Below are 25,865 nucleotides of genomic sequence, written 5' to 3' on the forward strand. Positions count from 1 at the left end.
GGAGCAAGAAAGTGCGGTTCCACAGCTCAATTCAAGATTGATAACTTTAAGAAACGCAGGGTATACCTCTGTGCTTAGAATTAGAAGCCCATTAGAGACGCTAAAGAGAAAATTATTGTTTTGATATAAGTTTTTCAAGATTACGAAATCACCACGTTCGGCGCGAAGAGACGCTTGGTAAACGAAAAAAAAAACGTGTCAGAACAAATTGTGGGCGAGTCATGATGTCAATAAATATGGTGAGACATGACGTCATGGCGCTCTTGACCCTATCGACGCACCGAACCCGTCAGCACATTCTTAGTGTAACGAGAAAGAAAGTGGACGAAAGGTGCAGTAACAGGACTCTTAAACTTGGCAAGTCTGAACTTTCGTATGAATGAGTTTAGAGGAACTATGCAGGGAAGGTGTATTGGTAGCAATAGCAAAAATATTATTAGCTTTCATAGGCAGCCTATTGAACACGTTATGTCTCTCAAACTCTTCGGTGTCTTTTTTCACGAGTATTTAGATTGGTCTGTGCATATAAATTACGAAAAAAATCTCTCCAGCAGTTGGTACACTAGAACGTGACGCCACTTTTTACCAGTGTGGTTAAAAAGACAGGTTTATTACGCAACAATACATTCACACATTCACTATTGCCTTTTAATATGGGGAATGACGACAAAAACTAACCTCAGCTATTTATATCTATTGCAAAAACGAGCAATGCAATTATTTGAATTCATATAATTTCCATCTCACATGGCCACCCCCCCCCTCTTTTTTGAGAAACATGGAATGGTAGTCATTATTATTATCCGATATAAAAATTAGCAATGATCATAAATCTTGAAGTTAAATCAAACCGAACTGAATTTCTGAGGAAGTTTCACGAGCGGGACCACAGTCATTGTTTACGACACATCAGCCTCAAGAAAGATACGTTTCGTACTAACTATTATGGACAAAAGCTAACTTACCTAATTCCCCACTTCCTTAATGAACACCCCACTGTGATGACTTTATTTGAACAAAGTTGCTCCATTTATGTGCCCAAAAAGAAGACATACGCTTTTATTTTAAAAGCTCACTTTCATACCTCTTCCGATTCATCTTCTTACTTTGTGTAACTTGCATATGCGGCTCATACATGTGTGTTTATTATTTTCTGTATGTTGGCTGACATCGTTGTGCATAAATAGTCTCTGATTATTTGTTATGTGCTAATCATAATTATGTACATTTTTTGTCAAATGAATTGATGCCAGAAAAAAATGCTAATGTTTGATGCTATTGTATACATATCTTTCGTTCTGCTGTATATAACCGCTTATGTATGTGTGTACACAGGGGGTTGGCGCTTTCTCAAGCTTTTTTTTACCTTTACTATTTATCTATTTATACATCTATCTATCTATCTATCTATCTATCTATCTATCTATCTATCTATCTATCTATCTATCTATCTATCTATCTATCTATCTATCTATCTATCTATCTATCTATCTATCTATCTATCTATCTATCTATCTATTTATCTATCTATCTATCTATTTATCTATCTATCTATTTATCTATTTATCTATTTATCTATCTATCTATCTATCTATCTATCTATCTATCTATCTATCTATCTATCTACAGTGATATATAGATACATCTTATAACGCGTGAGCATTAAAAAAAAAAAAGCTGACGACGGCAGCATTGACCCGACGAGTTCAAAAAAATAGGGTCCCAGCAGATATCAAACCCTGCTGATTTCTGCGTTATCATCAAGTACTCTACCACAGACACGCCAGGTCTCGGAACCACTTTTCAAATAAATCCTAATGTTCCTGACGTGTCGATTGTGCTGGCAGTGCCGGGCTATTCAATTTTATAACCTTACATATGCACTCATCTCATACAACCGTCACGTCGGGTTTAAGGGCCAATCAACAGGCTCCGAAACGCGCAGGAAAAGCTCGCGCATTTTTCCTGCGCGTGACCAACCTCCTTCCACGCGCAGTGACGTCAACTCGGTGACGTTGACTTCATTAGTGTTCGATGAAACCTGATTTAGACCAATTGACGAGCTACGTGCTGCGTGACGTCACCGATCGCCGAGTTGACGTCACGGCGCGTGGAAGGAGGTTGGTCACGCGCCGGAAAAATGCGCGAGCTTTTCCTGCGCGTTTCGGAGCCTGTTGACTGGTGCCGCCTGCTGAAGTGTTTTATGCGGCAGTGCGAGAGGCTTCCATACTCGCGAGCACTGTCACTTCATATCAGCTTACTGCTTCTAGTGTTGCTAATATCAATGTTGCGGTTGGCATCGTTCCTGAAAACATATGCTGTTCAACGTCTGTATATGCATTCGTACATATCCATATCACCACTTCGTAACGTTTTGCTCAATAAAAACATTACAAGATACTCGCCTTCCATCCGCATGCTTCACATAACATCTGTTGCCAATGTGTGCGGGATCTGCCAATTTTTTTTTCGTAACCTTTAAACACCATTTCAACATGAAATTCCCACTGAGATTACTGAAATTATGTTTGAATTTGTTGTCATAATTCGCAATCTTTTCATTTCCACCATGATCTAGCCACGCGTTCCGGCCAGTTTACGGTCATTTGCATTAAAAAAATCAATAATGTCCGGATTTCGTTTTACTGTTTTCGTTTGTTATCCGAGTTAATGCTGAGACAGGTAAACAGTGGAGGCATCCACAGGTGTTAGAGAGCAGCCCACGGACGCAGTCATCAACGACAAGTCAAGTAGCAAGCGTGGTGGCCCAGTTTTAACTCAAAGCGTCGAAATTGTCATCAACCGACCCGGCGAAGGCCCGACAACTTCAGGACAGCGGACGCCACCTCCTCCCACACCGATGACACCGACGGCACCGACGACATCCAGAGCGCCTTACGTGCCACCTGATGCACCGGAAGGAAGCAAGTCACTTTCTATTTATAGAATGTGGCTAAAACGTTCTTCAATACTTTTCTAAAATACTGTTTAGTACATCGCTATTGTAACAGGTAAATAAGGGTTCAACGTACAAGAAGGCACACTTACAGCACTTGTGTGAACAAACACTTCAAATTGTGACACAGTATATTTTCTAACTTGCTAAAACACTTTACTACACACTATAACGTTAAAGTCCCTGTTTTCAAAGAGCTCTATATCAGAGTATACACGCTGCAAATGAGTTCTGCGGTGAGCCGCAAGGTTCGTTATTGCCACAAGTTTCCGTTTCTTATTAGTACATTTTATTGCTATCACAATTTTATTTATCTCGCTATCGCAAGACTTTTTTATACGCCAATATTGTGACAGGTAAATGAGGTTTAAGCGTACAAAACGCCAAGCTTTCTGAGCAGTATACTGCGAACACTAATAATTATCAAACAATACGTTTTCTAACTTTCTCACATTACCGCCGGAAGACTCTAATAAAGTGTCTTTTAGTTATGGTGTTAGCCTCTCTAAATGATTTCGGGGTGATACGAATTTTTTTGTGGTCCCGGCCAAAGCCTATTATTAGCCTGCAATGTAACGGAGTATGGTTGTTGCGAACCCTTCTCACTATGTGGTATTTGATACGAACGTAAATATGCTGCCACAATCTGACAACGTGGCTACCCCACAGGTTCAAACATGTGCGATCTGTGCTGCCGCATTGGACACAGCAAATTAGGCACACGAATCTTGCAGCAGCTAAGGCGCCTTCATATGGCATTCGTGTTAAATTAAAATTGACGTCGGCGTCGTCGTTTTTTTTTTATCCCGACGCGTTTCGCTGTTCTTGAGGCAGCGATGTAGTATTATATTCACACGCCGCTGTCACATCTATACAAGCCGTGTTATCACAATGTCAGTCATTCTATGAAATGTAATCATCATCACCACATCATCATCATCATCATCATCATCATCATCATCAGCCTTACTCCCACTTCAGGACTAACGCCTCTCCCATGTTCTGCCAGTCAACTCTGTCCGCTGCTCGCTGCTGCCACTTTATACCAGCAAACTTCCTAAACTCATCTGCCCACCTAACTTCGCGTCTCCCCCTCCCCTGATTACCCTCTCTTAGAATCCATTCTGTGATCCTTAATGACGAGTGGTTAACCTGTCTGTCTACGTACTACGTGCTCGGCTCATGTTATATTTCAACTATGATATTTTAACACCGGTTTGTTCCCTGACCGACTCTGCTCTTTTCCTGTCCCTTAAGGTTACACCTACCGTTTTCTTTTTCATTTCTCGCTGCGTCGTACTCAACTCAAGTTGAGCCATCTTTGTAATCCTCCAGGTTCGTGTTCCGCAGATAAGTACCGCTAAGAGACAGCTGTTATATACCTTCCTCTTGGGGGATAGTGACAATATATCATTCATCACTTGAGAATTCGCGCCCCATAGGCTCCAACCCATGTTTACTTTTCTATTTATTCAATCTCGTGGTTCCGCTCCGCGGTTTGAGGATGGTCTTCGAGAATGAGCTTGGTCTCACAACGCTAACATGCACGATTGTTGAGGACGTGCACTTCGCCCGACTGTTCGATTTGGAGACTCGTTATGTTGAACAGTGCTCTTGAGTAAATCTTCGGGCGAACAAGCCTCTCACAATAAGAATATAAGAACAAAGGACAGCGTTTCAAAAAATATTTGGCTTTCATCGATTTTATGCGAGGTGCTTTTTAGGTTGCTTTTGCATTGGTACTGTGTGGCCATGCGAAAAAGCGTGCTAAAATAAGAAAGAGCCCACTAGTGGGCAGGGGTCGTAACGAATCTGGTTCCGCACACGCGCCGTATAACAACGACTACAAGTAGGAACGTTCACGTCTAGCGACCTACTTATTCAGAGCGATCATGATGCTGCTGGGGTTCTGAAAACCAACAAATGAAAAAAGCACGCCAGCTTTCATTTGTCGCGTACTGATTTTCCGTGTCTTCCGGTGATACGACTTTCGGATGATACGGATATTTTCCCTACCTCACGAGACTGGTATCACTGAGCTTTTACTGCACCCTGGTTTTGTGATGGGGGACGTCGCCAATTATACACTAATAAATTCATGACTCCTGACTACGTTCGGGTATCGGAAATACAGTTGTGGACAAGATGCCCATGGTTTGTATCATGGGAGAGAGGGCGAGCACACCGGACGCCTTCCCGGATGACGGCATCTGCGACTACATCTTCTTCGACTCCCTCTACAAGGACGGCCGCAACATGCTCTCGCGACAGGCAACCTTCAGCAAGAGCCTGAGCAACTTCATCAACAACCACCCCGCTTACCGAGGCACGCACCTGGGAGTTGGTTTCTCCTTCAAGTAAGTTGGCGTTCGTGCAGAGTAGTAGTAGACAGCTTGCAATATGGCAGGCTTGTACGTAACGCGTTACAAGTGGTCGATTACTTGTAATCAATTACTTGTAATCAATTACATGTTGGTGCATTTTTGTAATACAATCGATTACTTTCTCGGAACTTTATAGTCTTGCGTAACTCAATTACATATACGTGGAATGGTCCACCAGTAATCAATTACTTTTTTTTTGGTCTGACAATATCTCGGCTCGTGTCGTAGCTACCTGCCGCTGGCGGAAAAAGACTTGAAGGTTAAAAAGCCAAGTCCACTGCAACCACTCACCACAAAATCTTTAGCGTGGAGATTTTCGACCCTCCTTTCCATTCACCGTACAATGATTCTGCTGATTCACCGTAATCGGCTGCTGATTCGAAGGTCGCGGAAACAAATTCTGGCCTTGGCGGTTCCACTTCGATGGAGAGGGAATGGAGGCCTGTGTTCTCAGACCTAAGTGCATGCTAAAGAAATCAAAATACCTGATGGTCGAAATTTACGTAGGTCTCCACTACGGCGTCCGTCATTATGCTATTGTGGCATTTAGGCGTAACACCCCGACAGTTACCAACGTGCTAGCGTTAGCAAGCTCATTTCGCAGAAATTTTCGCGTCTGTGGTGGCATCTTTAGTAGTGGGCGTAAATTAGAAATCGCTGCAAATGAAGATAGGAGCCGAAGGCTTCTCACAATTTGGCTTTCTTCGAGTCGCAGTTTAGGACTCCACCGAGAAGCGAAGGCAGGCGAGTGAGTGTGACGGTGTGTGCGTTTGTCTAAAGTAAGTTTAAGAGGACACTGAAGAGCAAGACGCCGTTTTGCGTATTAGCAAAATACAATTTCGCAATCCCGAAAACACCACTATTAACACGACACGACACTTGGTAAGCAAGAAGACGCGCAAAAAGAAGCTGAGGGTGGAGGCGCCACCTTGAGATTCCCGCGTCAAACATTATGACGTCATTAATTTTTGAAGGTGTGTACTATATGCGACGTTGCTTCTAATTGATAAATTTGAAGTACATCGTAATGTATAGGTGCCATAGACTTTGCATACGAAGTCTCAGAAAACTTCATCGTGTCGATGTCGCGAAAATACTTAAATTGGGTTGTAAAATGGTTTACGTCACGCGCGGATATTACAGTGCGACATTTAAAAACAAAACTTGAGCCTTGATTTTTTTTCCACTAATAATGAACTTACAACCATGAAGCTTATGACATTCGAGTTTTAATGGTGCGTTTTATCAATAGAAACGATTCAATATTTATCTTTAATGCCTCGTTAAAGTCTCTGATCAAGTTTCTTGTGAAATTTTTAAATTGCCAAATGATGCGTTCATACACTTCGATTCAAGTGATGTTTTTTTTTTGAAGTGTCTTTTTTAACATACATATTGAAATCGTACTGACAATGTCACCACGGCTCCTGTCATTACATGCAGCTACCTACAGTCGGCGGAGGAAGACTTGAAAGTCACCGAGCCAAATCCACTGCAACCACTCTGGGACGAGGGAATCTACAGCGTGGGGATTTTCGACCCTCCCCAGATGCCACCAGCGAATCAAACACGAGGTGCCATCCGCACACTTAAGGTATTGTTGAGATTCCACATCATCAACTGAAGTCGTTTACTGCCCTTCAACAAGAGTGAAACAAAATATTATGCGGAGCTTTTTCGCAGTGAGAGCTACAGGGTGATACTTGCAGCAACAGCGTTGGAATGATCAGGATAAGCGTTGGTCTATTAAACCAGCTGCAGGGCATAGTATATTTTCTTGACGATGTACTTCGCTTCAAAGAGAGAGTAACGAATTCCGTGCCGGGCGATGTCCCCTTACTCCGAACCACACGCATACAACGACCGTGCGTCGAGAAGCTTGTTCGCATCTTTATTAGCAAACTGGAACGAACCCCTGAAGTGATAAAAATCTCATCGTCGCCTATTCACACACCTGAAATTTCTAAGAAAAAAAACCAAATTGGAGAAGCGGCTGTGACAGTGATCTCTTTTACCTCGCGAGCGTGGTGGACTTGTAACCCGCTGCAGGTTTGTGTGTGTGCTGTGTTATGTGTTTTCTCTCTCTTTCCACTCTTTTCTCCACCTCTTTCAATCACCCCATTCCCGTCCCCACGTGTAGGATAGCAAACCGGCTTTCTTGAACTAATTAAGCTCCCTGCTTTTCCTTCTCTACTATTCTTCTTCATCTGGTACAGCATCGTTAGCAAAGCGTACATCATTGTAATGTGAAATAAGAAAAGGAAAACTACAGCATAGTACAAATCACGCATAACATACACTGCTGATACCTGCAACGAGGAGCGCTCAAAGATTAGCTTTATCAATTACATTCAAGAGTGGCATGACGTTTGAAACGGGACAAATGAAGCAGTGAACTGGAAAGATATGTTCATTCTGCAAAAGTCCACAGAGACGTCCGAAACTTGCTTTAAGGAGATGGTGGACGTCTGAGAACTATTACGACTGCCGACGCCTTCACAACTCGCAAGGCAAATTCCGTGCACCGATGCGGCTATCGCAACCAGTTCAAGAAAGAGCGGGGCGACAGGATATCTGATGCAACAGTGCAAGGCATGCTTACAGCCAGAATATCTTGATAATTTGACCATTCACACAATAACACGTTAAGGAATGAATTCTTTACAATTCCACAGAAACGTCTTTCACTTCTTGAAACCCTAAATGTAAAAGCTTTTACGGAGGGGAGTGAGCAAGAAAATAGAAATAAAAGCTAACAATAAACGCCTCTTAACAATAAAAAAAGACACAAGTTGGTCGGCCCTATACAGACTGTATATACTAGAAATGCTGGGGTGTATGAAAACAATGGCGTAAAATTAGATCCCTTTTTCGTCTTTCCAGTAGTTTTACGTATTTAAAAAGGACGCGTGGTGCACCGAGTTTGTTATGTAGGTTAGTGTATTTATCACAAAGGTAAAAAGCTTTTTTTTTTCTTTTTCTCTTGCCGTGTAAATATGTCACTATTTTGAACATAGGGTCATAGAAGGGTGCACGATTGGGTCTGATGGTAGAAGATGCTTTAAGTTTCAATGAAGAGCGCAGTGAAAACAAAGTGTGTTAAGCTCTCTGACTCCTCTGTTCTTACAGCGCTCCTTGTTGAAACTGAGCTCATGCTTTAAACCACTCTTCTTGCTACACTATCTGCTACAAAACGCTCTTGATAATTCTCATTGTATTTGTGGGGAAAAGTTGTGCAGTATATCGTTGCTAAGTAACCGTTCATCCACCCCTGTATATTCTGTGAACTGTTACCCCAGTGAGGTCCTTTTGTGCAAGCAATTACCGCCGCAGATTAAAGAATACTTGTTATAGAGTATCTTGCTTGAAATAATCGCAGATGCTTGCTACTTAAAACGTTTTTCTGTCTATTCAATGTCCTGGGAACACAACCTAGATGACTGCTTCAGGCCTCTGTCAGGCCCAATGTTCGGTCAGGACGGGCCGGGCAGGGGAAAGAAATTATTTATTGGGTGTGGGTGGGGGGAGGGGGGGGGGGGGTCCCTGTTTCGCTGTTGAGCCACCGGACCGGGTTCGGGTGGGTATAGTTCTGCTGCGAATGCTGGTCGCGGGCCGAGAATCTCGGCTCGTGCGGGATTTATCACTACCATGGGCGCAAAGAATGCAATTGCTCAAGTTTCGCGGTAACGGAGGTTCCATGTGTTCTTGTGCTACTTTTGAACGCAAATGCAAAATATAAAGCTACTCAAATAATTCAAAGCATGCTTGAATCCATAAGCGCTTACTGGGCGAGTTGTGGCCTAAGTTTGTGCCTGTAAGGTACCGTAGTAACATGGAATGCTTGCATTCGTTGCTATAATTCACGCTCTTCGTATGTCCTGGTCACAAGTCAGTCCTGTAAAATCTGCCGAACTTATATTTGCGCATTTCGTTCGCTTCCAGCGCTGCGCCGCTTTTCCATAAGTACACTGGTGCTTCCGTTTCTTCGCAGAAAATAGATGACCTGCTTCAGATGCCGAAACAGCTGGGACGCCACGCGGTCACTGCACTTGCCGCTGCTGATCCCCAGTTGGACTGGACCTTGCAATATGCCATGGACTTCAAGTGGGCGGGCCGAAGTCTTTCTTTCTGTTTCTTTTTTTCTTGTCACTGCGAAGCAGCTTAGCTCAGGGGTCCCAAGTGGCTGAAGCCAATATCCACTAGCGGGCTCCTGTCAGAAAATTTGATGCAATCGAGTGATTGATTGATCGATTGATTGATTTATTGATTGGTTGATTGATTGTTCGATCGGTTGAAGAACTTCATTCGAAAAGCATGAGATACAAGGAAGCGGCAAGGGTGAGTCCCTTGTCCAGGACTCCACTGTCCGTTTCTGTGCGCACAGCCTAATCCAAGAGACCCTTTTTAGTCTCCGAGTCAGCTCGAGCGACAAAGGCCTCCTAGGGCTCCCTTAGCAAGCTCTGTACCATGGAGAGTTGGTACTTTGTGGCCGGGACAAGCATTCCCACATGATGTGGGGAAAAGGTGGCTGCCCCCTACACTATAGGCATTGACGACCGGCGTACCCCGTTGGCCACATTGCGTCACTATGCCATATCTCGTACATACCGTTTGTTAAAAATATTTGCCATCAAGATATTTGATGATCAAGCTGATAACTGGCTTTAAAAAAAGTTAACTCAGGGCACCGATCCGGGAACCCACCGCCGGTGCCATGTATAAACCCTGCGGTGACCCAACATAGCCTTGGGCAACTACGAGCCACTAAGATGTATGCTTTTGAGCCCAAAATATTCTGAAAGAAACCCGTCCGTTGGCCCTGTCCACCAACTTCATTTTGTGGTTTTCGGTTTGAACTACAGTCCATTGTGTGAAATAACCTCATGAAAATACTAATTAAGAAAAAAAAAGGCGGGACGAGCATAGTCATGGGCAGATAGTGTCGCACGCGGCTCTAAAAGAAAAAAAAAAGAAGGGTGTCCATTTAGTCATGAAAATGTTGCATAGTCACACAATATAGAAATCTGAAAACTCTAATGCGCCAATTGACCTTTTTTTTAACAGTTAAAAATAAAACAAATGAAATGAACGCAACTTCGTAACAGGAAAGATTGTTTCGAAGAAGTAAAAGCACTTCAAAAAAAAAAACAGAACGTCACATCGACATATACTGAATTGTATGTTGTGAGCAATTAAACGAACAAAATAAACTAGGCGAAGACAAATGAAAATTCGCCTCACAATGAAGTCAGAATATATCATGTAATGTGGAAATTTGTAGAATAGAATGGTAATACACAGACTAATCTCATGTGTTGAATAATAAAATTCAGCCAACTTCACTTTGCGAAAACTGTCGAAACGGTGACGCTGATTCCCCACCTTGATCAGGCTGTCACGCTTCTTTTTTACAGACAATTATTTACAGACAATACAGACAAGTATTGTTTGCCAATTGGATTGTTCAACGGATGTTTTCTCGTTATTGCATATTGTGACGTGAACTAATAATAAGGTAATGAAACATCCTGTTCATTATTCCAACCATTTTCATGCATTTGCGTCTACCGTAAAATTACTCGTTTGGTTGTTAAAGATGCGACGCACAAATATTAACAGCCAATATGGCGGCCATGACACCAGTCCATATGTCTATAGGTACCGCATGTTTAAGATTCCTGTTCTAGCTTATCCAATCGCAGAAGGAGGAGTGGGGGGGGGGGGAAGGGAATACACTGGGCGGCTTCCATTAGTATATTAGACAGTAAGGAAGGTGGTTAGTCGGCGCAGCAAGCACACGACAGAGGAACAAAGGATCTGCAGCTGCAATGTGCATACGGATTCCCGGGTAATCTACTCCCGTATGAGTGTTGCAGCCCGGGATTCATTTATTGCGAACTGTATCACTTTTTGCCGCTAGTGAAAACATGCGCAGATAAGACACGAGGCCGTCTATGTCGTCGTGTTCATGTCTTCCTCGGGTGTGTTGTGTCGACTAGTGGTGAAATTCGATACTATAAGCAATACCAACTACGTTCCCAGAAGAAGGCCTCCTCAAATATGTTTTACAGCAAAGCTTAGTCTACCACGTATACCGTCGTCGTTGTGTAGCAGTCAGCGAGCGCGTCGCGTCACCAGAAGGCGGAGCTGATAGGGAGATGAGTAAAACGAAATGATGGTGATTCTCGGGATGTGTAAGCGTGCCCATCTCAAATCCAGCAGCGGATTCACGACAACACGCGATCTTGTTATCCAGTCGTATACACTCAAGAACTGGAACTTTCGTTTACCGACGGTTTTCACGACCTGAAACTGGCTGAAATTTTTTTTGGGGCAACGGCATATCTCTTCTTCACATATATATATATATATATATATATATATATATATATATATATATATATATATATATATATATATATATATATATATATATATATATATATATATATATATATATATATATATGTGTGTGTGTGTGTGTGTGTGTGTGTGTGTGTGTGTGTGTGGTGTGTGTATTGCTGCAGTAATAATTTCATATAGCCCTGCCGCGGTGGTCTAGTGGCTAAGGTACTCGGCTGCTGACCCGCAGGTCGCGGGTTCAAATCCCGACTGCGGCCGCTGCATTTCCGATGGAGGCGGAAATGTTGTAGGCCCGTGTACTCAGATTTGGGTGCACGTTAAAGAACCCCAGGTGGTCAAAATTTCCGCAGCCCTCCACTACGGAGTCTTTCATAATCATATGGTGGTTTTGGGACGTTAAACCCCACAAATCTAATAATTTCATATAAGACTACATAAGTGTAGCACAAGGCTTGTCATTGAGTTTTCTAAATTTGCGGTTCTGGCGGTATACGATCACTCAGCCATCATGGGAATGATAGGTAGTACACTGCAGATTCGCCTTGTGTCTTTCCTTGCTGGCTTCGTACTTGTGGTTTTGTTTCTGTTTTTTTATAATTTATTTTGTCTCCAATAAGAGTACGGGTCATTGTGAACTACGCAAGCCGATTTGAAATGATGAGCGTAAAAGGTTAACGTGGTGAAATGCAACTGCTTCACATTTGCCGACTGTCGTCTCGTGATCAAGCAGCTTCAAGCCACGCGAAGCCAAACGCAGCCAGAAGTACGAAGACTAGGCAAATTTGTATACTGCCCATCATTCCCATGCTCACTGAAGCGTCGTGCGTTGCAGCTTCCATAGACACCAAAGCCAGTTTTCTCTATTGCGCATTAAAGCCTATGATGCTCGTCACTTGGGTTGATGAATGCGTATGATATTTTCTTTTTTGCTCGCATTCCAAAAACAGCGCCGTCGGCATCACCCCGTACATCTTCATAGCCATCGGCCACTATTTCTACGGCGATAACACGGTGAGGAAGTGCTTCGTCATGCCGCCGACACGTCACCCGTTGGACTTCCCCGCGGACGAGGTCGCCCAGCAATACAACTTCGATCTGGTAGGCGTCTTGTTGTCATATTTACGTATTGTAAAAGCTTACGTAACCCAGCGTCATACATATTGTGCGGCAGAGTTCTGGCGATTCTTTCATCTCACCGTCCTCCATCAGCCAACATTTCAACATCTATCAGAGCAGCGCGCCCGGGACCTGCATATTTATCTTGGTATTTCGGCGCGAACTGGTTGCGTTAATTGGTTGTTGGTGCACGCGTGTTTGCTGAAACAATAGCTCCGAAAAACTCCGATCACTTAAGCTCCCCCCTTCCCACATAAAAATAAAGCAGCAGCTGGAGGCTCTTTGGATTCAAAGCACAGGAATGGCGGCTCCTTGAATTCAAAATATTTCGGTGTGTGTGTTGGGGGGGCACTTGCTGAAAGCCTTGATTTTAGGTAAAATATCTCTTCTCATTATGTCTTTCTTGTAAACCACCTCTTTTAATCAAAATTTTGTGGAGGGGTATGGGTAGGGGCTATGGCATCTGCCCTTGCTACGGGCCGGCCTTGGATTATGACTTTAAAATATCAGTTTTTATCTATTGTTATCGCTTTTTTTAAGTTTTTTTTAATATAGAGTACCTTGCCGCCCAACTGTTAGTGATTATGGCCTGGTGTTTTTCTTTCTTTCTTTATCCTTTTTCGTCTTCTTACTCCGCGATATAAACTACAGTAAACAGTCGGCACCTGCTTTGTGTACTTCTTCCGTTCGCTGTCGTGAGCGCTGCACGAAATACATGATCAACTTCTTGGTAATATCTGAGTATAGTAAATATTCTACGAAACTCGGCTTGTGTGACTAATCCGCAGGGCACTGCATATTACGTCGTCAACGACATGTCCACCAGAAGCGCACGCGCCAGAGGTCTGTTGTCTGTCACCATGAAAGGACGCTGGAACGTTCTGCTCTCGGGCGCCAAAGCAGGCTTCTACGAACTGTGTGTGTCGGACCCGAGCGCCAACTCCTTCGGCAGCTACACGGAGGTAAGGAAAAAACGAGGTAATAATATAGCGAAAGCACCGATCTGTAGGCGTCTACGATGTGCGCATGTTTCGGCTATGCACCTATGCACCTATGCAGGCTGAGAGCACCGCCTCGGTGGAGCGGGGTGCACTGCATAAGTGTAGCACCTTTATGATGTACAGTGATTATCATCAGCTGAAAAGAAACTAAAGCACTTGGAAGAAAGCAAGGAAAGCCACGTATAAAAAAAAATTTAAAAAGAGGAGCAGTCGTGAAATAGAACGCGAAAGCAAAAAGGAAGAAGAATAATGAAAGAAGAAATAAACGGATGCATAAAAAGGAATGAATAAATAGGTCTAGAAGAAGAACAAATTAAAATTAGATCACGAAAGAAATGGAGGAGGAAATAGAAAACCAAAGAGGGTTTTCAATCTCTATTGCCAAGCTTGATTTTCTTTTTTTTTTCAAGGCTGGAACAACAAAAAGAATCTTCCCAAAAAGAACCCTGATGGGATGCGAAGCAGCAGCGTTGCGCATGGGTGGCGTCCGAGCGTAGCGAGTGGTAGAGAGCGTGAAGCGAGAGAGAGAGAGAGGTGACACTCGCCGCTGCGCCCGCAGCTGATGCACGAGGCGGCATCTGCGGACACTGCGGCGAGCGCGTGGCAGTCGAGGGCGAGAGTGACGTCAACGCGCACTGCGAGAGGAGCGTGACGTCAACGCACTGCTGCGACGTAACCTTCTTGGCACCGCCAGAGCGCCTCGATGCGCTCGTACACCTCAAGGAGGATTTTAAAAAAATTTCTGGGGTGGAAATGATTGCCCAGGAGTGAAGCCGTGCCTCTGGCAAGATGGCGGTTGCGGTGGCCATGTTACTAGGGGCATGATAAAATATCACCGTTTAGCGATTAAGACAGGGAAGTTTATTGCAAACTGGTAACAACTGGTTTCAGGTGAGTACAGCTGTCTGGTGTAACAAAATCACTTCAGTGGCATGTACAAACAAGAGAACATAAACACAATTTAACAAACAGCACTCCAATGTTCTCACAGAACACGAATCACTCAAGAAAACAAAGAGAAAAGGAAACGCAAAAAGCACAATGTTTGAACCGATTTACATAATATGTGCAACGAGAAGCAATATTTTTTCGTAAATTAAAACAGCAGTAAAGGAAATTCAATATTCCCATTCCAAACTCCAAAAAAAAAAAAAACGTATGTGGCACCTTCTGATGAAGGCTTCTTCACCCTGCGTTTCAATCTGTACGGTAAGGAACCGAACCATAATCATTTTAAACTTGTGTAACGCTGGGTTTGCAGTTCGTTGGGGTCGTCGGCGGACTTTGGCTATACAGCACCGACACCACAAGACGAACATGTGACGTAAAGTACAATTTGTTCGGATAAGCCCCTTCTGCGCTGTTCGCCCGAAGAAACTGACACTTGCCAAACGCCTTTCGCCGCTACGCATTCAAACATCGTTTGGCGGATCGTTTCTTCTTTGCCGCAATTGGGGCAGTGGTCATTGGGAACGACGCCCCACTTCGACAGTCTCTGACGAGTGGGCAATGCGTCCCAGCGCCGCAGCCAATCAAATTCTCTAACTACTTCTGGTACATGGTTGTTCCGCCATTTGTTCCACTTGCTGGGCCTCCATCTCTGTTTTTCGTCGTCAGTAATCGAGCGACCTATTAACATTTCGCTAATGCGTGCGGGTGCAAGCTTTGCAAAGTATTCTTCGGTGGCATCGCCGTTGACTGAACGCTTGAGGCCCTCTGCTGCTTTATAAAAAGCATGCGGATGTTCTGCTTGAGGTCCCCGGTACGTTTCCGACGTTAATGAGGCTCCAATAGATACGGTTCAATATAGCAATAAGCTACGACCAGGATAGTCATTGTCCTGAAACAATTTGGGAACTGTTTTAGCTTCAAGTGCCGTTGTGAATGTCTCAACATCTGGCAGACTGAGTCCTCCACAGCTTTTTGAGAGCTTCAGGAACTTTCGTTGAACTTTCGGCCTCTTCCCGTCCCATAGGAAGGCTCCTACCAACGACACAAGGCGGCTCGCAAAAAGTTTGGGTATGAGTGCAATGTGCCCGCATGCTGTGGTTTTCACCGCCGTCACTTTGGCGTCAAGTGGCAAATTGAAGTCAGCGGCATTCGCGAAGATCTGTGCGGCTCTATGTACGGTAAGGAAACCACCCAATAAACTGGCATACTCTTCGAACAACTCCAAGAAAGCGCGGTAACCGGCTTGATTTCGCACGAACACAGAGAAGTCATCCGCATAAGCGGTGATTAACTGACCCCAGACCGGTCATTGGAAAGCCGTCAATATTAGGGCACTTTGCCACTTTCCTACGGAGAGGATCTATGGAAAGAACAACTCCTAAGGAGGGGATGTGTGTTTAGAAAAAGTAGTTAACAATTTAGAGTACTCGGTACTTTACTTTGGGACAGCTGAAAGCCTTCCTCAAGGCGCTGCTGGATGTGTGAAGGATCTGTTTAGAAAAAAATGTTAAACGATTTCGTGTACTTCGTACTCAACTATGGGAGAGCACTGAGCCGTCCCGCTAAAAGCCTGCTGGGTGGCTTGTGTGTTTAGAAAAATGTGTTTAACGACTTAGAGCACTTGGCACTCTACTATGGGAGAGCATAAAGCCGTCCCGTGGGGCTGGGAAGAAATCTGCCGAAACTGCGATACGATGCCATTGGGCATCCCTGGCGAACACCTCTTGTCACGAAAGCTTGTGGGTCACATAGGGCTACAAGTGCGTCTTAGTGTTACTAGTCTTCCTTAGTGAGCTTCTAATTGGAGGCAAAGTTCGTTGAAGATTCAGTCACCCATACGCGTTTCTGTGTGTTATTTCGTCGGGAACAACTATCTTTTAATATTGAACTAACGCAACATTCACATTAAGGTATCAAAGCCACTGGATCTTTAAGTGGGCACTACCAGAAAAGAGCATGTTTCCGCCAACTTGGCAGTGGCAAAAGCTGGTTTCACTTCTGCTGGCAAGGCATTGCGGGAGCTTCCACTCCAGCAATCTCTCTTTATTCCTCCTTGGTTCACCTCCGCTCCCTTCAGGGAGGAGACAAATGTGCCGTGTGCTACAGCAGTCGCCATTACTTGGCCCACTCCTCAGTGCGCGCACCGCAAGCGCGCTGCTTCTTCGCAACCTTTCGCTCTCGAGTAAAGGCACTTTGTGCTGGAATTCCCTTAACGAACGCAAAATTATTTTCCGAGTTCGCAGGTACGCATCGCAACTAGTGATCGACTGTTTTGCGCCTGAAAGTGTTGCAGAACGCGATGAGCCGCACTGACGGCACGGCCAATAGGCTGCTGGCTGCTACTGAGTGGTGCACAGCTACAAACGTCACTATAAGCTGACCGGTCGTGCCTTGAAAAAAAAACACACGAACATATCCACCCGCAGAGTATGATACTCTGCGGGTGGATATGTTCGTGTTTTTTTTTTAAGGCACGACCGGTCAGCTTTATTCAGGCAAGTTAACGATGCCGAACACTGTGTATTAGAAAACAGTAAAGGAAATGTATAATTTATGGGACTGTTCAAACGAAAAGCGATGCAATGATGCACCTGCCATTAAGGCACAGAATATACGCTGTAATGTATATCAGACATTATTCCAGCTCGAACTCCCGAAGTTCGGCACACATTATTCAGACACGCAGCCGTGGCGCTTCTGCGAAGGGTAGCGCAGGCGAGAAAGAAACATCGCTTTGCCTTTGAACTGGGTGTGGTTTAGAGGCCTTTTAATGACGTCGAAATCTCCCTCCCTGATGCCTCGACAAATGATGACATACACACAATGCCACGACCATTCGCAGAGCAGAGCATCGTGAACTGCATGGTTACCGCTGCCGCCGTGGGGTGCCGCTACGTGTCAACGCGAGTGGCCGCCATCACACTTGAAGCAGCACGTTCGAAGAAAAAAAAAGAAAAGCGCTCAAGGTCACGACACGCCCTGACGAACGGTCATAGCTTCTTGCCTCTTTTCCACTTCTTTCATACCACAGATTTCAGTTCTCTCACTGCCACAAAGAGCGAGAGAGAGAGAGAAAGCGCTTGAAGCGTGAGGCGCATCCCTGTATCTACACTCGCACGTTACGGACTCCAAATATTTTGGTAGCAGTCGATTCGAGAGGGAGTGAACTCCATTATTGAAGTTATTTGATTATTACGTGAACCCCTTCTAGGGAACCAGCAGCGTGAAGAGAGCGTGCGAGGTTACCACTACCCTTAGTTCACTGAAAGGTAATGTTTTTCTTTGCCCATAGCCGAGAACCGGCTTGACTTTTGGGATATATATATTTTTATTTTCATTTAGCGTTTCATTTTAAGCCTCGTTTGCGCGCACCCTGTAAACTTTCCTCTTGTCCCGCCACTGTCCTCGCGATATCAGGTGTGTCCAGGCAGACGCTCAGGGGACAAGACCGTGTACCAGATTACGTACTCGATGGATCACGCATCCACGCTCTGCAACGCAGCGGGCTCCCAGCGCGTCTTCACCTACGACAACGAGGATGCACTGGCCGTAAAGGTGAAATAGTCGTTCTGTACTACTACTACTATTACTACTACTACTACTACTAACTATTATTATTATTATTATTATTATTATTATTATTATTATTATTATTATTATTATTATTATTATTATTATTATTATTATTATTATTATTATTATTATTATTATTAAAGGAGATAGCTTTAGATCCCGTTAACATTGACTGTCAGCCACTTCAACGTCAGCAAAGAAAAATATCCTCATCACGCGATGACGTTATCACGCGGGGACGCCAGTACACACGCCTTCATGATCACACTACCTGCCAAATTGCTTGACGTCATCATGACGTCGCATGAAATGATGTCAAATCGCGTGACGGCATACAATGGTACGTCACGTGATGATGTCATGGCATCCAATCACCACTTGGTCAATGGTGGGCCGATTCCGTATGCTCTGGAACACCACGCAAGGTGCACAAAGCTTTCAGAGGGTGGAGAAAGATCAGTACAACGACTGAAAATGCGAAATGGTTGTGGCCATTCATCATCATCATCAGTTTCACTACGCCTACTGCAGAGAAAAGGCATCTCCCGTGTTCCGGTCGCTCTACCAATTGGTTAGCTGAATTGGTAGAGAGACCGCCTCGGAAAGGCATTGGCCCCGGGTGCGAACCTCGGAGCAGAACGAATTTTTCGGCAACTAAAAGGATTTTCTTTCTGAGAAATCCGTACGGATTTCCTTGTGGCCTCGTACTACTTCTTTCCCTTTCTTAAACTTTTCGCCACCTTGCGTGTTTCCGCAGAACTCATTTGCCGACAGATTTCTGTCGAAAATTCTAATTTATTTGGAGACTTCTTGTTTCTTTTTCACGTGCGCAGCTATGTTTTGTGAGAAACGATTTCCCCGACTTGAAGTTCGGCATCGCCGTGTACAACATCGACTACGACGACCACGAGAACGAGTGCGCGTCTCTGAACAGATTCGGCCGCCACAGCCGCCTGAAGCAGGTGAAGAAAGTGCTGGACTACGCGCGGCTTCACTTCGGCGCGAGCTTTGACAGGAAGGCGTGCGCAGACTACCAGAAGTAAAAGGGAGTTTGGGCTGGACTTCGTTTTTGTCCGATGTCGTCCACAGCCGGAGCGATGCGGCGATTAAATATATAGTGCCTGAATGAAATATGCAGAAAAACGAAAGTAATGTTCAGAAGTCTCGTCAGATAACAACGCATTGCGATTGGTAGTGAGCCACCGGAATTTATTTATTTATTTATTTATTTATTTATTTATTTATTTATTTATTTATTTATTTATTTATTTATTTATTTATTTATTTATTTATTTATTTATTTATTTATTCGAATATACTGCAGCCCTAGTGCAGGGCTAAAGAAGGAGTAGATAAGTAATACCAAACTAATGCAACAAAGCAAAAAAAAGAACAACAAAAGTAAAACTGAAATGCATAGGAGCAATACGTAAGAAAACGTCACTTTGGATATAACAAACAACGACTTACATATGTCCGAAGTGGTTATTAGCGGCAATGAAGTATTGTAAAGGTAGTGAATGAATGTGGCCCTGTAGGGAATTCTACGCGTCTATTGTAAGTGACAAAAAAAAACTAATTTTGAATGTGCTTGTTGTGTGATCAAGTGCTACATCTTCTTAAGACAGGTAAAGAGCGGGTGTACAAAGCATAATTGGAGTGAAGTCATTAGATCCAAGACATAAGCATCGGCATGAGGGTGATAATTCAGCGATTGACCTCCCCCCTCCCTTTTCCCTCCCAACGCGCACTTCCAAGCAACCCCAGCGCTGTCGCCTCCTCCCCGCACCTCTGCAACAAGACTTTGCTCCGAGAGAGACAGTATCCTACCGATGCCACCAATCCAAACGATGAGATTGTAGTATTTCGAATAAAAATTGCCGTGATTGGCAAGAAATCAAAGATCATAAGTAGTGTGTATAGTTTATCCCTCCTAGGTGGCAGAAACTTGTAGGCTTCAACTTAAGTAGAAGAAATAAACATGAACACTGGCATTTATCGAGAAGGTGAGTGAAACGGTGCTCGAACCTTGCCACGTTGTGACCCTGTTGTGTGGAGCAGCATCAAGAAGCGACTCTCGCCGGGCTTATCTTACAGAAATCCCCCATAAGCAAGGAACTCCACGAGATGGAAAAAACAACACATGAAAGATGTGGTAACCGTGGAATCGCGTTCTTGCAAAGCGGGGGAATCACAAACGTGAAAGATCACGCCAGACTCCTTCGCGTGTACAGCCGTGAGCGCCTTTCACACGAACGCTCTGCCGCGTGTCCTGCTGCAGTTTGATTGACGCTGACCCCACGTGCGTTTGGGTTCTGTTGCCAAGATGGTAACCACACATGCCGACATACTATCCAAGCCTATACCAAGGTATTATCTCGGCAAACACGCCCAGCACTTCACGGCTGGCATCAATCAAACTAGCCCTGTCCACGCATCGAAGTGTTCGTGTCATTGGTGCGGACGGCTGTCCGCAGCATTCTGTAGCACGGAGAAGTGAAGTTCCATGCCTTCGATAACCTTAACCAAGCTCTCCCAGATTGCGTAGTGTCTATAGGGGTCTGTGAACATGAAGGGATAGCCAAACAACGTTGTTCAAAGGGTAAAACGCCGGGATGATTCCCATTAAGGCACGTATTCACAAACCAACCTCAGCCTTATGTCGTGTTTTTTTTATCAGTGTATAGTGACTATAATGCTCTTGATAAAAAATGTAGACCAGCATTATCAGACCGATCTTGTAGGTATTTAATATGCGAGTTTTAACGCTATAGGGTTAAGAAGCTCGCTTCTCAGAAATTCCGGTGCCATGTTGGCGGCGGCGTCATTGTTGTGAGCGAAAAATCATCTTAAAATTGAGAAATATGCAAATCAAATTAATAATAGGTACTTCGGCATCTGAGAGGTTCGAACACGGGTTTTTTGGATGGCATGTAGGTGTTCTACCGCAGAGTCACCCGTCTGCTTGGAAATAAAGAGAAATAAATTGGAAATAAATTTTTTTTTTCTGGGTGAAGGGGCCAGTCAAGCTGTGAAATGCAGCTTTTTTTCCCTTCGCACCAAACCGCGTAAACAGTGTATTTGCGTGTACTTGTCACGTGGTTGAATAAACTCAAACTCAAACTCAAAGTACTTCCTCCACTTGGAAATGCACTGAAAGTTACGCGCGCTATACAACCGCACGCGTCCTGTATACATGCTTCACAACCCAACATGTGATATCGCAGTAGTAATGCGTGGTAACTGGTTATATTGCGATTGGGCTTCAGAGCATGCCATTATCATGCCTTCATAGTTCAAATCGGGCCACACACACACACAAACAAAAAAAACAGACTCGTCACTGCACTTTTTCCCTTAAACCCACGTAGCGGGTGCACAGCAAGTTCGAAAAGATTTTGCGCGCACAATTGCCCGCGATTTAAAGATCCATGCTACCCATTACACAGAATGGAACCGTATGCGAAGGCTTCACTCACACAAGGAATTTCAAACTGAATACGTACTAAAGGATAGGGTATCGCTGTCGCGTTCAACTCTCGAAGGCGTAGCTTAAGGCTCCTCTATTTTTTATGTTTTTATAACGAACATAGGGAGCAAAGAAACTTGAAGGGTTCTAACTAGCCTTTGAAAAAACAAAAAGCGCATTATTATCTCCTGCCCTTGAGATCTTTACGTCACACCTGGTGACGTGGGAAGAGTGATTCACGAAACGTAATTGCTGTACACATACGCTCTCGATTGGTCCATATTCGTAAAGTATCAACTGTCAAATGTTTCCTGCAATGCTTTACCACGCAGCCACCACCCGCCATTATATCTGACGCATGACTATATCGTTCGTGATCAACTTATTTCACTTCATTTAAAGAGTTTCGCGCAAGGTGTACGTAATAACAGAGTATATACCCGACAAGCGCCAAATCCTGATAGGATCAACACTTAGTGCTGTGATCGTTCACGTGCTTTCAAGAAATAAGCAGTGAGGAGGAGGTGTACATGTCGCCCTTTGTAAGAGCAGCGGAGGCGAGAAAGAATCTTCTCACTCGTTTGTGAACGCAAAACGTGGTTTGGGGCCGTTAAGGAAAACATCAGATAACGATAAGGTTCGTTTGTGAATGCGGCTATAAGCAATGCGTTGAACCATTCGTTTCACTTCGCCGGAATAAAATAAGGTCACGTGACCCAGTTCTGTACATCTCGACAATTGCCGTGCCCGCGTCGGCAGTGTTATGGGCCTCGCAACCGATTTTCGAAGCGAATAAAATGAGAGACCTACGTCGAAAACGCCCCACGGTTACATTGTAAGCTGGAAGAGTGGGCTTTCTTGATAAATATGGTAAGTTGGAAGAGCTTGTTCAAGTTCAAGTGTTAAGGAACCCCAAGTGGTCGACATTTCTGGAGCCCTCTACTTCGGCGTCTCTCATAATTATATGGTGGTTTTGGGACGTTAAACGACACATATCAATCATCAATCAAAGCTTGATTTTGAGCCGAGTACGCTACCCACTACGCCACGCCAGAAGTTCAATCAAAGCTTGTTCAAGTTAATTTTGTTGAAAGAGAGCATTACTACACGAGATAAAGAAAAAAGAAAAGATGAGGCGGATATGCGCGAAACTCGCAGTTACAGTATCTGAAAAAAAAAAGAAAAACAGGCCGGCTTGCAAAGCGCAGTGCAGTTGTAGGGAAAGCTGTAAGAGTTGCATTTCTAGAACCAGTTGTAAACGCTCTCTGGTTCGATGGTTGGTTGGTTGGACCTAAGAGGAGTGGCTCAATGCACCACGTCGTACACAGCAAGAATATTATTCTATTCTTCTACCGTGCTATATTACACATGTTCACGTGGTTCCTAGCCACCGCAACGCCTGTATAGGATATTTTCGTGACGTAGTTTCGAGCACCAGCATGGTTCTGTATTAGATACGGGGCTGCCACAGAGAGGACCAGGTTCGAACCTCATTGTGTTCTGAATATTTTCCATTTCGTTATTTTTTTTTATTTCGAGTGATAGTGGTTACGATTCTGTAACATTGACCAACGATTACGTAATGCTCATAACGATGACGTATTATAGCTGAGAACTTTGCAGTGAGTGGGAAGCATGAAAGCACACACACACGTTGCGCAATAAGGAGAATGTGATGGCTGCAGGTTGTTACGTTGCTCTTCTGCCACGCTAGATAACATACGTTGACGAGGCTCCTTGCCCGACATAACACTTGTGTAGGATGCCACGCCTGTTATTTTTACGTGCTTGATTTAAACGCACAAATACTGTCAGCAATACTCGGCGCAGATCATGCCTCAGTGTTCGAGAAGCTTAATGACCATGGTAGATCGTTTTGTGCGCGAGACACGAACATTCGAGGTTGTTCCAGAGATTGCGCCACCACCATTGATATGGCTGGAAAGTTTGACACGTGATATACACAAGACGGCGGGACCCAACGATGATCAGTTCATCGACGGCCGACGCTCTGTTCACCACTATATCAGTGCCAGTGTGACTTTCGGTTGAACGGCCAGAAATTCGGCCAAAAGAAACAGTTTCACCTTGAAGACGTTGACTGCTCCCTTCGCCCCTATCACAGCCACGGGGCAAGGGTATTTATGAATATACGTTTCAAGCACCAGCGAGGCCCTGTGGTGCAATATTCGACTGCCAAGCAATGGACCCAGGTTCTAATCTGATTTGATCAATCGTGAGTATTTTTTTTTCTCATTACGTTTTCTTTTTTTTTATGTCTATCGATTACGCCATTGACGGCGATTCCAACAGCGACAGCGATGCTCTTCAACGCAAGAATCGGTGGCTTAGCGGCGCTCGAAAAAAACACACACTATATATCTGTGTGTGAGAGGCAAAATGGAGTAAAACATTCTTAACACTGTCATGCCACTTCAGCCCAATTTCTTTCGCCTGAGGCATTACGTAGGGCATTTCATAACCATTATTCACTGTCGTAACACAACCATGCCATGCCGTAAATTTTCTTCATTCCAGCGTCAGGGCACTAAAGTTCCTCGAAAATAACTTATTTCGCCATTTCTCTCCTATTTGCAATATGCAGCTTCATCGAGGGGCTTATCGGTGGAGTGTTACTTCGTGTGTGGAGTGGCACGTTGCTGCTGTCCGTTTCTGGCTCTAATTATGCTGGCAAAATAAGCGAAACCTGCGAAGCAGCACGCCATGGGTTACTGTCATCTCCGTAACACTGGCCAAGCAGTGACACTATCAATGATAGTGGCATTCGCACAACGCTATGCAGAACGCTTCCCTTTCGTTATTAGGGAGTTTTAGAAAAACGTTTGCAGACGCTGCGGGTGTTGTGGGCATAGTGGGCCCCATATGAGTTTTAGAATAACGTTTGCCCCTCCTAGGGAACAATCACGGGACTTTAGCTGCCCCGCAAACTCAAATGCATGGAAACTACACACAGTCTTGACACCAGCGTTTGCGGGTTGCTTGCGGGCCGCCCACGCCGCCCGCTATTTTGAATTTTTCGCGGGAGCGACCGCACTGCAAGGGGTCGCGGTGCGCTATTCTAAAACCTTCTAGTATTTCCCGGTATAAGTGTGATCTAATACGTGGCGTTCCGCGCTGAAGCACGTAGGTCTTCTTGTACGAAAAAACGCCACTGCCGATGCTTACGCTGAAGCGTCAGTCGACAATAATAGGGTGATATTCCGCACTTCTGGGCTGACTATAGCGAGGGAGTCAAGCGCCGTCTGACGTCATTGCTCCTCGGGCATGCGCAGCGCGCCTCTCGATAAGCAACGTGAAACTGCTCGACATTGGCCAGCGTAGCTTATCCACAAAAACCCGTACATCTCGTGCATTCACACGCGCTATTGTGGAGCCAAGATGACGAGTCGTACCAGGCGTCACGCCAGGAGAATTGCGCAACGGGGTGAGTGGCTGACAGCTGCTTATCCTTCACAGGCGTCTCAGTTATTGTTAATAATGATCATTTGATCAACGAAATGAGCGAATACTCACGTGACCTCTCAAGTACCGGTGATGAGGCTGATGATGATATGATAGCTAAAGCGGATGACTTTCACATTGAAGTCGTCTAAGAAAACAAAAAGAGATCTGTGAGTTCTTTTTTTGGTAAATACTATCTATTATATTACCTCTGCTGCATTTAGCGTACGTACAATAACCTGCAAATTATCATCGACAAGGGGAGACCCATGAGGGTAGCTATCAACATCATCGAGCACTCCCATGTGATCTGCAATCTCCGAAGGTTCAAATCGTTTTCGAAGCGCATCTGCTACTTCAACCGTTTTCCTATTTTGAATCGGTGAGTGAAACGTCAGTGTCAAGTACTGCGATAAAAGCTTTTGTTTTGTTTCTGTTGGGTTAGTTAAAACTTAGTGCCGACGTTTACCGCAGATTTGTAAATACAAGACTTGATTGATATGTGTGGTTTAACGTCCCAAAACCACCATATGATTATGAGAGACGCCATAAATACAAGACTAGCATAACACATATGTGTTTACGGCACA

At 44.4% G+C, this 25,865-nt stretch overlaps 1 protein-coding gene across 1 annotated transcript in view; it reads left to right on the plus strand.

The window, feature by feature from the left end:
- Positions 1-25,865, plus strand: part of LOC119180303 (uncharacterized) — a 78,246-nt gene that overhangs the window by 37,555 nt on the left and 14,826 nt on the right. Inside the window, exons 6-9 of the mRNA XM_075868498.1 lie at positions 6,784-6,934; positions 9,332-9,444; positions 12,651-12,801; positions 13,608-13,781. Of these exons, the coding sequence (XP_075724613.1) occupies positions 6,784-6,934; positions 9,332-9,444; positions 12,651-12,801; positions 13,608-13,781 (589 nt within the window). The remainder of the gene's footprint in view (positions 1-6,783; positions 6,935-9,331; positions 9,445-12,650; positions 12,802-13,607; positions 13,782-25,865) is intronic.

This window comes from Rhipicephalus microplus, chromosome 7 (genome assembly GCF_043290135.1).
Source record: "Rhipicephalus microplus isolate Deutch F79 chromosome 7, USDA_Rmic, whole genome shotgun sequence".
NCBI classification, from domain to species: domain Eukaryota; kingdom Metazoa; phylum Arthropoda; class Arachnida; order Ixodida; family Ixodidae; genus Rhipicephalus; species Rhipicephalus microplus.